This window comes from Notolepis coatsorum (genome assembly GCF_963971535.1).
Source record: "Notolepis coatsorum genome assembly, chromosome: 20".
Lineage (NCBI taxonomy): Eukaryota > Metazoa > Chordata > Actinopteri > Aulopiformes > Paralepididae > Notolepis > Notolepis coatsorum.
Genome location: NC_140184.1, coordinates 20,534,478 through 20,547,473, shown reverse-complemented (window position 1 = coordinate 20,547,473; position 12,996 = coordinate 20,534,478). Strand labels below are relative to the sequence as shown.

Below are 12,996 nucleotides of genomic sequence, written 5' to 3'. Positions count from 1 at the left end.
CGGTCTAAAGTACAAGTATGTTTTTATCGTTTTCTGCAGCTTTCTCCAGAACTTGATTTATAGCCCCAAATGCATTATATTGATGATCAAATACAGTTTGGTAGCGATCGGTGCCAGATAAGAAATTTCAACTGGAGGTACTTCTAGAAGTTACTATGTATGATCTGATGTTGACCGGATGGGCAAGGGGTCGTTTATAATTCCGTGGGCAACGTTATATCATTCATCTAGTGTGGGTCATATGATCATCAGAGCAGTTAGTATAGCAGACATTAGAAAATAACGCTGAAACTCACCGTATCTTCCTCGCGCCGTTGGGGGATGAGCGTGGAATAGAATTTTTTCTATTATGGGATGTCAAAATACCCGATCCATCTCCAGGTTGTATAATAGTATATACGTCCAAATCATGTTGTTTGTCGAGTTATTTGCACCGATCGGTGTTGACTGTGTCAAGATGGAGTCCTGCTAATGATAGCGAGTGCCCGGACAAAATATGGGTGAGCACCACTTCATCCACATGACTTCCTGTTGGGCGATCTGCCGAGCGGCCACCAGATGGCGCTCTTGAACCGTTAGAAAGTTGAGTGGAGCTCAGCAGTATATCTCAGGTCCTCGGAGGAGAAATATGATTTCGATCACAGATTTTTGAAATATTGATATCAAAGACGTGTTACGGCGTCTTCGGCAGAATGAGCATGGCGGGCAATGACGAGTTTCGGCGTTTCCGGCGATTAAAGTGTTAAGCTAAGAAGTCTGCTAAGAAGGATATATTATTTATTATTATTATTATTATTATTATTATTATTATTATTATTATTATTATTATTATTATTATTATTATTATTATTATTATTATTTTATTTCATTGTGTTTTTAGTACTAGTTGCACTTTTGTTGCAACCCCAGTTATCCCATTAGTTCCCCCAAACTTACTGTCGGTCTGTTATGTTAAGCTAAGAAGTCTGCTAAGAGCCCGGAAAAGTGAGATGCAGTGAGAGAACAAAGACAGGTCCTGAGAGCGGCTGAGAGGAAGTATAGAAAGTCACGCCTCACTGCTGACATCGACACATATCACAACCTCTTGTTAACATTCTCCAAAACCATTACTAATGCCAAAGCTTCTTTCTTTCACCATAGGATCGAGGCCTCTGCCAAGAATCTTCGCAAACTGCATGCTACCATGTCCTCCCTCCTCACTCATCTTTTTCTGCCGAAGACTTTGCGATCTTCTTTGAGGAAAAAGTGGAGAACATCCGCAGCTTCTTCTCCCAACCCCCACCCATTCCAAACACTGAATCGAGAACCTCATCCTTCACTCTGTCATCTTTTTCTCCCATTACAGAAGCCAAGACCCTGACACTGGTAACGTCGAACCGTCCGACTACATGCCAGCTGGACCAGCTACCCTCCCCACTCCTCCAGACCATAGCACCGGACATCCTCCCATTCCTAACTGCAACCATCAACTCCTCACTCAACTCGGGGGTGGTCCCCACCTCCCTAAAACAAGCCAGAGTCAAGCCCCTCATAAAAAAACCAACCCTGAACCCCACCGTCATATCGTCCTGTCTCTCTTCTCTCCTTCCTTTCTAAAACACTTGAACGTGCTGTATCCAACCAACTTACTGCTTATCTCTTACAGAATGACCTCCTAGAGACCTAGACCCTAATCAGTCTGGCTTCTGGACTGGCCACTCCACAGAAACAGCCCTCATTGCGGTCACAGAGGCACTTAACTTAGCAAAAGCGAAAGGCCTCTCCTCTGTCCTGATTCTCCTAGATCTATCTGCAGCCTTCGACACAGTCAACCATCAGATCCTCCTCGCGGCCCTCGCAGGAATGGGAGTGGCTGGATCTGCGCTGACATGGCTGACATCATACCTCAATGACCGCTCCTAGTGTCATGGAGAGGGACTCTGTCGGCCACCCGCCCCCTGCGGATGGGTGTCCCCCAGGGCTCGGTCCTAGGACCCCTTCTCTTCTCCCTCTACACTAAATCACTGGGTAACATTATCACGTCTCATGGCTTCTCATATCATTGTTATGCTGATGATACTCAACTCTTCCTCTCCTTCCCTCCCTCAGATATCCACGTCTCTGAGCGGATCTCGGCCTGTCTGTCCGACATCTCGGCCTGGATGACACCCAACCACCTCAAACTGAACCTAAGCAAAACAGAATTGCTCCACCTGCCAGCCAAATCCTCCCCCCTGACCGACCTCTCCATCACAGTCGAGAATGCAGCTGTGACCGCATCCCCGTCCTCGACGACCAGTTGAACTTCTCTGCTCACATCGCAGCGACAACCAGAACCTGCAGATTCCTCCTGAGCAACGTCAGAAGGATCCGCCCCTTCCTGACAAAAGAAGCCACCCAACTCCTCGTCCAATCAACAGTCATCTCCCGCCTCGACTACTGCAACGCACTGCTAGCTGGCCTCCCGGCCACTGCCACCAAGCCTCTTCAACTCATTCAAAACGCAGCGGCCCGCCTGATCTCAAACCTACCGAAGTCGGCCCATGTCACCCCACTTCTTAGGGACCTGCACTGGCTCCCCATTGCTGCACGTATCCGCTTCAAGGCGCTCGACCTAGCATACCGTGCGGCAAAGGGAACCGCTCCTCCGGACCTCCAGTCAATGGTCTCTAACTACACACGCTCAAGACCCCTACGCTCTGCATCTTCTGGCCGCCTCAGACCTACTCCTATCCAAGCTCCGGGAGGGTCATCAAAGAGAAGCCGCCTATTCTCAGTCCTTGCCCCACAATGGTGGAATGAACTACCCACCCCAGTTAGGAGTCGGACAGCCGAATCCCGTCCAATCTTTCGCCGTCGACAAAAGACGCACTTATTCAACCATTATCTGAAATAATAATAAAAAAATAAATAAAAAAAAATCTAACCCTAACTAACCTTACCTAATAAACTAACCTACACTGTAACACGCAACACTTTGATGAATATTGTTACTCAGCTGATAGAGTTGTACCCTTCCTGATGACCTGTCGTACAGAGCTTGTAAATCGCTTTGGATAAAAGCGTCAGCTAAATGACTAAATGTAAATGTAAATGTAAAAGGAGCCGCGCCCACAGGAAGCAGAGATGGAGGGTGTGACAGAAATAATCGTTAGATTAGTCGACTAATCGAAAAAATCGTTAGTTGCAGCCCTGTAGTGAGTGTGTACATGTGGATGTGTGTGCAATGAGTGTAGATTATGGGTTGTTACATAGAGTCATTGAGCATCCTGATGGCCTGGGGATAGAAGCTCCTTCTGAGTCTCTCTGTACTGGCCATGAAACTCCGGTAGCGCTTGCCTGACCGCAGCAGTTCAAAGAGGCAGTTGTTTGGGTGACTAGAGTCTTTCGTTATTCTCTTAGCCTTGGCCCTGCAACGCTTGGTATAAATGTCCTGGAGAGTGGGAAGCCCACGTCCAATTGTGCGTTCGGCTGAACGAGCCACTCTCTGTAGTCTGCTGCAGTTAGGGATGGGTACCTTTCACATTTGAACCGATACGGTACCGGTACCTGTGAATCGATACCGGTACCCAACGGTACCTTTTTTCGGTACTTTAGTCTCAAGAAATGTAATTTACCTACCTCAGTCGTGAAAAAAAATTCAAACTTCAAATAACTACAATTTAGACAGTTTTCGGCTTGCCATTGCTCCGACTGCTTTGTTGTTGAATCAAGTCAAATCCTAGGTAAGCATATATTGTGCGTGTGAACGTTGACATGAAAAGAAAAAGGTAAAAAAAATAAAAAAAAATAAAAAAAATAAAAACGGTATCTCACTTGAATCGATACTCAGTAGTACCGACGTGTTACGGTTCGGTACCTCAAAAGTACCGAATTCGGTACCCATCCCTAGCTGCAGTTGTGTGTTACCAGTCAGGATGCTCTCTGTTGTGCATGAGTAGAAGTTCTTAAGGATCTTCTGACTCACTTTGAACTTCCTTAGGTGCCTAAGGGCTCGCGTACACCTGCCTCACATTTATGACCGCACGCGTCTTTTTTCAATGTATTCCAATGGGGAGGGAGCGTATGCGGCCGCATGCGGCCGCCTATAGTTAGTGCGCTGCGGTCGGCTTTTTTTTTCACCGCCTTTCAGCTTTTCTATGCGGCCGCATACAGCCTAGAGAGTTGAAACGTTCTGAACTTTTTCTCACTGCATGCGCCCCGCCCCATTCTACCGGGCGCACTGCCAGCATGTTTCAGCTAGAAATATGCGCCAGGTGGACGCGCGTCGCGGGCCCTAAGGAAGTAGATGCGTTACCGTGCCTTCTTTATTACACTGTCAATTAGGGATGCTCGATATTGGCTTTTTTACCGATACCGATATTCCGATATTGTCCAACTCTTAATTTCCGATACCGATATCAACCGATATCAACCGATACCGATATATGCAGGGTTTCCCCGTCCAAAAAACGGAATAATTTCAGGTAACTAATAATTTCACTGGATATATATATAACAAATATTGTTATTGTTTTTTTTTGTTTTTAAACCGATACCGATATTTTCCGATATCACATTTTACTGCCGATATCGGCCGATAATATTGGTCGGCCGATAATATCGGACATCCCTACTGTCAATGTGTGTGGTCCATGTCAAGTCCTCGGATATGTGGACTCTGAGGTACTTAAAACTGTTCACTCTCTCGACCGGTGCCCCGTCGATGCTGAGGGGGCCGTAGTCCCTGGCTCCCGACCTCCTAAAATCCACAATCATCTCTTTCGTTTTGCTGATGTTCAGGGAGAGGCTGTTCTCCCGGCACCACAGCACCAGGTTCTCTACCTCTCCCAGGTAGGCCCTCTCGTCGTTTGCAGAGATCAGGCCCACCACAACTGTGTCGTCAGCAAACTTGATGATTGTGTTGCTGTTCTGCTGTGCCACAGAGTCATGTGTGTACAGCGAGTAGAGGAGGGGGCTCAGAACACAGCCCTGGGGGGCACCTGTGTTGAGAGTGATGGATGAGGAGATGCAGTTGCCTGCCCTCACCACTTGGGGTCTTCCTGTCAGGAAGTCCAAGACCCACTGGCAGAGGTCGTACTTCAAGCCCAGGTCTCTGAGCTTGACTACGAGCTTGGAGGGGACTATGGTATTGAATGCTGAGCTGTAGTCAATAAATAGCATTCTCTGTACATGAGTGTGCTGTTGCTTCCCAAGAAAAGAGGGTGGAGCTTGAGATAGGTCAATTACAGTTAGTGCTATATAAAGTACTTCTGAGTACTTCACTTCCATTCTGCAATATAATATGGACGCCTACAATATAGACAGCACTGAGCAATATAGACAGCACTAAAATGGCATAAACATTAAAAGAATCATGCAGTATACTGTTCATGTTGCAAAAGACATGTTGAAATATGATGTTTTGTTCCACAAACAAAGCAGAAATGTACAAGATCTGACTGTATGTATCTGTCACTAAACCAAATGAGAAAAGTTAAGAACCTATACAACCTCCTTCAATACAAAGAAGAAATGTATGGAGAGCTACAGTAAGAGTTACATAATATAGTTATATAAGTGTTTGGTTACAGTAACATATACAGTACATACATCAATAAAAGCTGTAGAACTAGAGACATGAATAAGAGACATGATACAGTATCAGTCAAATGGAATCCTTTAATTTTGTTGCTGTTATTGTTGTTGTTTTTTGCTTTTTCTTTGCATCTTTTTAGCATTTTTGGGAGTATAAACTTCCAGTCCCTGTCTGTTCTCTCATTGCACAGCTCAATCAACATTGCATCACAAGTTACACTACCATCTGAATAGCTTACTTGCCTATTATAGTATTAGGCCGTATCTTTCAAGTGTTACTCTGCAAAAAGAAAAGGATTAATTTATTAATTTTGTATTTATTTATTTATTTAAGTATGTATTATACTTTGAAGAAAGTGAACTACTTAAGCTATAGAAAACTAATTCTGAAATAGTCAAAAGCGTTTGTAGCATTCATTCCACAATATCACCGCACTCAATGAATGGAATGTGGTCATCATTAAGGTGGATGGCCCGGGACCACCGCCGGACACTACTCTGATATACAGATCTATACATTCAGTCTTTTCGTTGTCCTATCCATGCCGTTTAGTCCTTTTATCCATGCATCACGTTGTTGTTGTATTGCACTCCACTCCGATATTGGTGAATGGAGTCTCCATAAAGTATGTGTCCAACCGACTCCCACTGCTGCAGATGGAGTGCGTCAGTAGCCCTGGTGTACTGTACTGTACAGGATAACAATAACTATACGTTTTCCATCACTCCAGAAGTCCCTGCGCAACAGATGGCATTGCATTTCTGCATGTGGCCGCCTACATATAAGGCGCACATTATCTTATATAATGTCTGTTCGTATGCGAATTTTGTGTCACTTAAATATCATAACATTTCCAGCCACGTAAGCATGTTCGTCTGTTACAGTAGTGGGATCTTCCCCCAAAAGTGATGCAACACCGGCAAAAATGTTCATCGTTATGAATTCCAGAGCCCACTCCAGGGCCAGCGAGGAAAAAAGCAGCCCGTGCGTAATAGTAGATTTGTGCGTAATAATTAGCGCAATGATGTGCCAAATCAGTATGATTTAACTATATGCGCTGTGAATAACGGTATGGATTAATCATATCCAGTTAAGCACTCACATACAGTTTGCGAGAGCATCCAGTACAGGACCCCAATTAAACTTAACATTACTTTTTGTGTATGTCCTTCCAGTATTGCAACTCCAGTCACTCCTAGGATTAAATGTAGTCGTCAAGCCACGCCAACAACATGTCTCAAACTACTTTTTAAACCTTATAAAACAATCGAAGCTTCTCATTCGTCATAAATAATTAATAACACAAAGCTGTCACGTCCTCACCAATGATGATAGCACATGCGCTGAGAAGTCCAATTTCCTTTTTAAGAGTGACTCTGTCATTCCCAGGATCGTTGGTATCATTCCTCTTGTCCGCCACCGGCTGCAGCGCCTCTCGCTCCGGCATAGCGCAGTTTCTCCTACTCGTCTCGGTCCCATCCATTGCTGAGGCTAATAGAGAACAGCCTCGGATCCCTGGCTGGAGCTCATATACAACATTGATGCACGGCGGATTCCGTACGCATGCGCAAGATCTTGAACTTGGTTTGGAGACAGCATGCAAATAGTCCTGCTAACTGACCAATTTGGTTCTAACAAGATTGCCGCTGCTGAGGGAGGAGTGGCAAGAAGCTGCACTTTGAAGACTTGTGGAGTGGATGATGGGATCTGTAGGCTGTTGGTCTCGGTGATGTCACATACAGGACGACGACAGCATTTTGCTAAATACATTTTTACTGCACCTATGCCACCTGTGTGTCTGTGTGTAATACACAGTGATGATTTTAGTATTAGGCAGAGATAGAAAGAGTTCTGAAATGCATTACTCATGTACTGTCACTTTTTACTCAAATTGCTCAAATTTAACTAAAGTAAAAGCAAAACAGTGGCACTCCAAAAAGAATACTAAAAGTATTTAGTTACTTTGGAAGATGTTGTGCACGCTCTCTTTGCAAATATTTTGATCAGTCATTATAAATCCAACATTCTGAGACGCTTCCCTTTTTAATCATATAAAGCTCACGTCATCAGTTACGTCCAGTATGACTCTTGTGACCAAAAATAAATCGTAGGCTACTCAAGTAAAAGTAGAAGTAAATGCTTAACAATTTACTCAAGTAGAAGTGAAAGTGCAGGCTTTTAAATGTACTTGCAAAATCTTTGTATCTACTCAATTACAGTGCCTAGAGTAAATGTAATTAGTTACTTTCCACCTCTGCTATTGGGCCAATTCTTTGTTATTTCTACCATAGACCGATTTCATATCAACATATCTAACTAGGCAGTGCACAGCGAGATGTTTCAACATAGCACCTTCTTCAGTAGCTGTGTGGCCGTGTTTACGGACAGTTTGTCCCATAGTCTGCATTCCCAGGGAGGCTTTCACCTGACGTGTGGTCTGGTTGCTCTCTTTCACCCCTTACCTTAATTACGTCTACGAGTCTAGTGGTGGTGTCCAGGGCCGCCCCTGGGCATAAACCGTATAGGTGGCTGCCTAGGGTGTGTGTTTCACTACACACATGACATGAGTGCATGCTTACCAACTGTCAGTCTGCAACACTACTATCACCGGCATCTAAGAAGGGAGATCCCCCCTTGAATGGCCCTTCTAATGTTTCTCTCCTCCACACTGCCTGTGGTGAATTTTTTCCTATTGTTAGGTTTTAGTGAGTTTTTCCTTACCTTCGCGTGGGGTATGTCTGGGAGTGTTTGCACTCATTCATTTATTTTGCATTTATTTTAAATTTGTTGGACCTTATGGTGTTCTTGTTTTGTTCTTGATTTATTGTTAAGTTTCTTCTTGACTTGTTTAAAGAAGAGGTGTCCGGCCCATGGGGACATTAACGTGTGTTGTCGGGCCTTACAAATAAATTTTATTTGATTTTGATTTAGGGCGCCGTCCATCTAGCGGGCACCAGCCACCAGGCCAAAAAGAAAGAATTGTGGATGAAAATTAAATATTGTTTTAAAATGAATAGATAAAACATCTGAAACATCTAAAACTGACTTTACATTTTGTCTGTACAACAGGTCAGCAGGAAGGGTAATGGTAAATGGCTGCATTTATAAAGCGCTTTACAATTTGTTCCTCACATTTTACCCATTCACTCACTGATGGCGGAGGCAAAAATGCAAGGTGCCAACCTGCTCATCGGGAGCAATTAGGGATTAATTGCTCAAGGACACTTCGACATGCTGCCCGGGAGGAGCGGGAATCGAACCAGGAACCTCCAGATTACCATACGACTGCTCTACCTCCCGAGCCACTGTCACTCCCAAAGGGTACAACCCTTTCAGCTGAGTAACTAATGTTCATAAAACAGTGTTGAAACTTTGGTGCTACAGTCTTGAGTGCATAGTAGTAAAGACATACAGTATTAGCATAGTAGTACTAGGTACTGGTATAGGCAAGGACGATTATTTTGTGGCAATGTGTATGATAGTAAAAGACAACACGACAGTACGACTTTCTGAAAGATCACAAATAAAACGGTGAAGGGGAACGTAGCATATGGTATGATGCTAGCTGATAATGAGTTGTGTGCTGAAGGTGACATAGTGTATTGGTATGATCGGTATGATTAGCTGGTAATGGGCGATTATGGCTGTGTGTGCCAGAGAGGAGGGCGGAGGGACCTGATTGGTCCTAGAGTCGGTGAGGGTGCCAGTCTGAAAACTCACTCATCTGGTGTGCCAAATATATCAGGGCCGGCGCTGGTGTGTCCTTTCCATATATGCCTAGTTCCCCAAACATACCACCCAGGAGCCATTGTCTTGGCACTCATTCATTCATCGCTTCATTCATTAACTCATTAAATGCTTCCTAAAAGCTGTGTGTACTTGTCTTTCACACTTGCGCCAGTTAGTCAAAAGAGCATGCAGGAAAAGGGTGAGAGACAAGGTTTTCCCCACAATGATTAATTGTAGCCCCTGTAGTGTGTTTCTTTTGCACACTGACATTTCTGCTCCTGTTTTTGCAAGCTATCATTAGACCCCACAGCTGCACTTAAATGTCACAATGTTTATTATGTTCCACATTCTCGATTATGTTTCACTGTCCCGTTGCTGGGCCACTACCTGCTCCTCCTTCCCTCTCGGTTATGAAAAAGGTAATTATTTCAGCGATCCCAGGTCATTCTAAAAGGCTCGTTGTGGAGGGACAAGGGTGATGGAGAAGGCGGTGCCAAAGTAGAACCAGGTCTGCTTGAACGGAACCCACCTGGTGCTGTTCACCCCTGAGGCCGGCCAGATCCTCCACAGGCTGCTGGAACCCACGGCTGGGGAGAGTTGCGTGAGGCCTCTTCAATAGACTGGGACATTATGGTTATCATTATGAGGCTGAAGAAGACCGATTTGAGGAGTGAAGTGCTCTCTCTCTCTCTCTCTCTCTCTCTCTCTCTCTCTCTCTCTCTCTCTCTCTCTCTCTCTCTCTCTCTCTCTCTCATCCAAAGGGTCCACCTTTCAGATATGCAGATTGTCTGCATATTTGGAAACAGGTTTCAAATAGTAGAGTGGCCGCCTGGTAAGCGGAAGGTTCCCGGTTTGATTAGTTGAGCAAGACACTTAACCCCTAACTGCTCCCGATGAGCAGGTTGGCACATTGTGCATAAGTTGTAAAGCGCTTTGGATACAAGTGCTATATAAATGCAGTTAAGCAATGTTTATCTGTTGTCAGTGAACCTGAGAGCCATAATGTTCTTCTGACTGTGGATGAGGAAAACATCAATATGGCATAGTACCCTGATTCCTTCTCCCACATTTAATCCTACATGGTATATATGTAGAGCTCCACAAATCATGTTAAACCCAGATTCGGCTCAAACAAGGGACTAAACACGTTTAGCAATTATGCCACATCAATGTGGACGCCCTACCCAAAGCTGTAAAGGAATGTGAATCACTACCCACTTTCAAAAACACTCTCAAAAACACCTACGGGAGACTGCAATTCGAACTGCCCCTGTAAATGTCCTAACACAACCCCCTCCAATGTACAGTAAATTACCAAGTATGGTCCTGTCAATATTCCAATGTACAGTTTTGCTTGTACAGTTGTACAGTGTCCCCCACCCGCCCCTCCTACCCAAACCCCCCCCCCCCACCCAACCACCTCCAATGTACACCCCCCCCCCCCACTACCCAACCTCCTCCAATGTACAGTTTCTACGTCAAATGTATATACTCTCTTTTCTGAACTCGTATCACAAACAGTACTGTATTTGCAAATCTGGTATGTCATAAATGTATAGATGTAGCAGTACTGTCTATCTGTATGTCATGTATGTCATATATGTTATGATGAATTGAAAATGGGGGACCCTGATGTAAACAAGATGTAAGTCTTTCCTCTGGTCTGCATCCCCTTAACAATTGTATGTATTGAGCTGTACTGTACTGTACCCATTCTGCAATCTGTTAATAAAGTTTTCAATCAAATCACATTCATCAATCAATCAATCAATCAATCAATCAATCATCAATCAATCATCAATCAATCAATGCCTACTATCAAGATATTTTACACTGTACTATTCAAAAGCCTTTTTATGAACAATCATATAATGACTTTCCACCAATAATTCAAGCATGAGGAATTGATTGGAATAGTTATTTTACTGATAAACACGTCCATTATGCTTAAATGGCCTTTTAAATTTGTAAAGTACAGTATGTGCTGAAAAACAACATGGTAAGCTTTCATTTGAGTGGTAATATGGTTGCAGCTCTAAAGATAAAATCATTAACCCTTTCACTACCACACTACATTTGTCGTGTGGCAGTGAAAGGGTGACCTTCTGTATTGTCGCAGTGAAAGGGTTAACCATTAAACCTTTGGTAGTGAAAGGGTTAAGTTGTCAGCATTACTATGATACTGTGCGACTGTACAGACTGTACCTGTCTCGTCCCGCAGCTGTTATAGTATGTACAGTAATAGCAGCTGCTATGAAATCTTGAGTATGTAGCCTTACATCACAACTGATGCAGACAAACATCTACCAATCAGATGGTGGGATTTACATTTGAACTGATACAGATAAACATTGTCCAATCAGAGGCTCCTTACCCAGTTGACCTTTCACCCATTGGTTTAACACTTTAACCTGTTGACATTTTCACGCAAAACGGGTTGCACATGGTTTTGTAGACGGTGGGGGTGGGGGTGGTGGTGGGGGGGGGGGGGGGTAGTACTAACATTAAACCTTCCAGTTTTCTTCATATCTATATTCTAAAGGTTATTACAGAGGGGTTTGTTCATTCATCGTTTTTTATGGCTGTTGACAGATGACAGTCTATTCTGATTTATGGAGTGATACAAAGAGATATCCACAATCCCTTTGTAAAAACCTTTGACTCTAATATGTCAACAAAATGAAACAATCATTTTTAATATGGCTTCATGCAAATGTTGCACAAATGACAGATACAAACAGATAATGCCTAATTTGCATATCTAAACATACAATTTCAGAAAACTTGTAATACAATAAATAATTGGCTTAATGTAAGTAATCAACTGGGGAAGTTTCATGATGATATCTATTCGTTTTCTTTTTTTTATACCATATACCACTATAGTGTCTTGAGCACACAGTAGGGGAATATGTCCAATAAATATGAAAAGCTGCTCCCATGGAAAGGTTATTATTAATTATATTACCTACAGATGTACATTCTCCAAAAAAGTATTTGCAGTTATGTATGGGCTTATTTTTACTAACTGTCCCTCGGGTCCGTAAAGAGGGTGTTCAGGTGTGCAGCTCCCTACACCTGGAATCAGCTACAAAACCACCTAAATTTGCATGAGCTGGTCTCACTGGTTGCTTTTAAAACACTTCTAAGTGATATGGAATCCAGCACATCTGGCTGCAGATGTTTTGAATGACTATGAATGGTTCTGTGAATTGTCCTTGTTTTTTGTTTTAATTGCTATATATTTGTTTTTTTAATTGTTTTTGTCTGTAAACTTGAAATTGTAACTGTGCTGCTGCCTATCTTGGCCAGGACGCTCTTGTAAAAGAGATTTTTAATCTCAACTTTTCTGGTTAAATAAAGGTTAAATAAACAATTTAGAATAGGCTCAGATGAAATCAATATCTGGTCTGGTTTATGGACTAAATACCTGGTAAATCCCCACTAGTTGACATCTACATATCTTCATTTGAATCTGCTTTTCCTACATCCCGCCTCCTCACCCTCCCACCCTCCCACCCTCCCACCTCCCCACCCCTCCTCAACTAAAAGAAAACATTCCATTTCTCAAAAAAAAGCCCTTCACGATACAACACCTTGCGTTTGTCCCCGAGACAGTACAGTAGCTATGAGCACACCAGCTCCCCCCTCACGTAGGCAGGGCTTCGGAAGGTAACATGACTCCTTGTTTCTCTCTATATGGTAGAGGG

At 43.5% G+C, this 12,996-nt stretch overlaps 1 protein-coding gene across 1 annotated transcript in view; it reads right to left on the bottom strand.

Moving 5' to 3' along the window:
* The window catches only part of slc7a10a (solute carrier family 7 member 10a), a 91,315-nt gene extending 84,136 nt beyond the window's left edge, over positions 1-7,179 (bottom strand). Inside the window, exon 1 of the mRNA XM_084337733.1 lies at positions 6,881-7,179. Coding sequence (XP_084193859.1) covers positions 6,881-7,040 — 160 coding nt within the window. The 5' untranslated portion in view covers positions 7,041-7,179. The remainder of the gene's footprint in view (positions 1-6,880) is intronic.
* Positions 7,180-12,996: the final 5,817 nt, after the last annotated feature.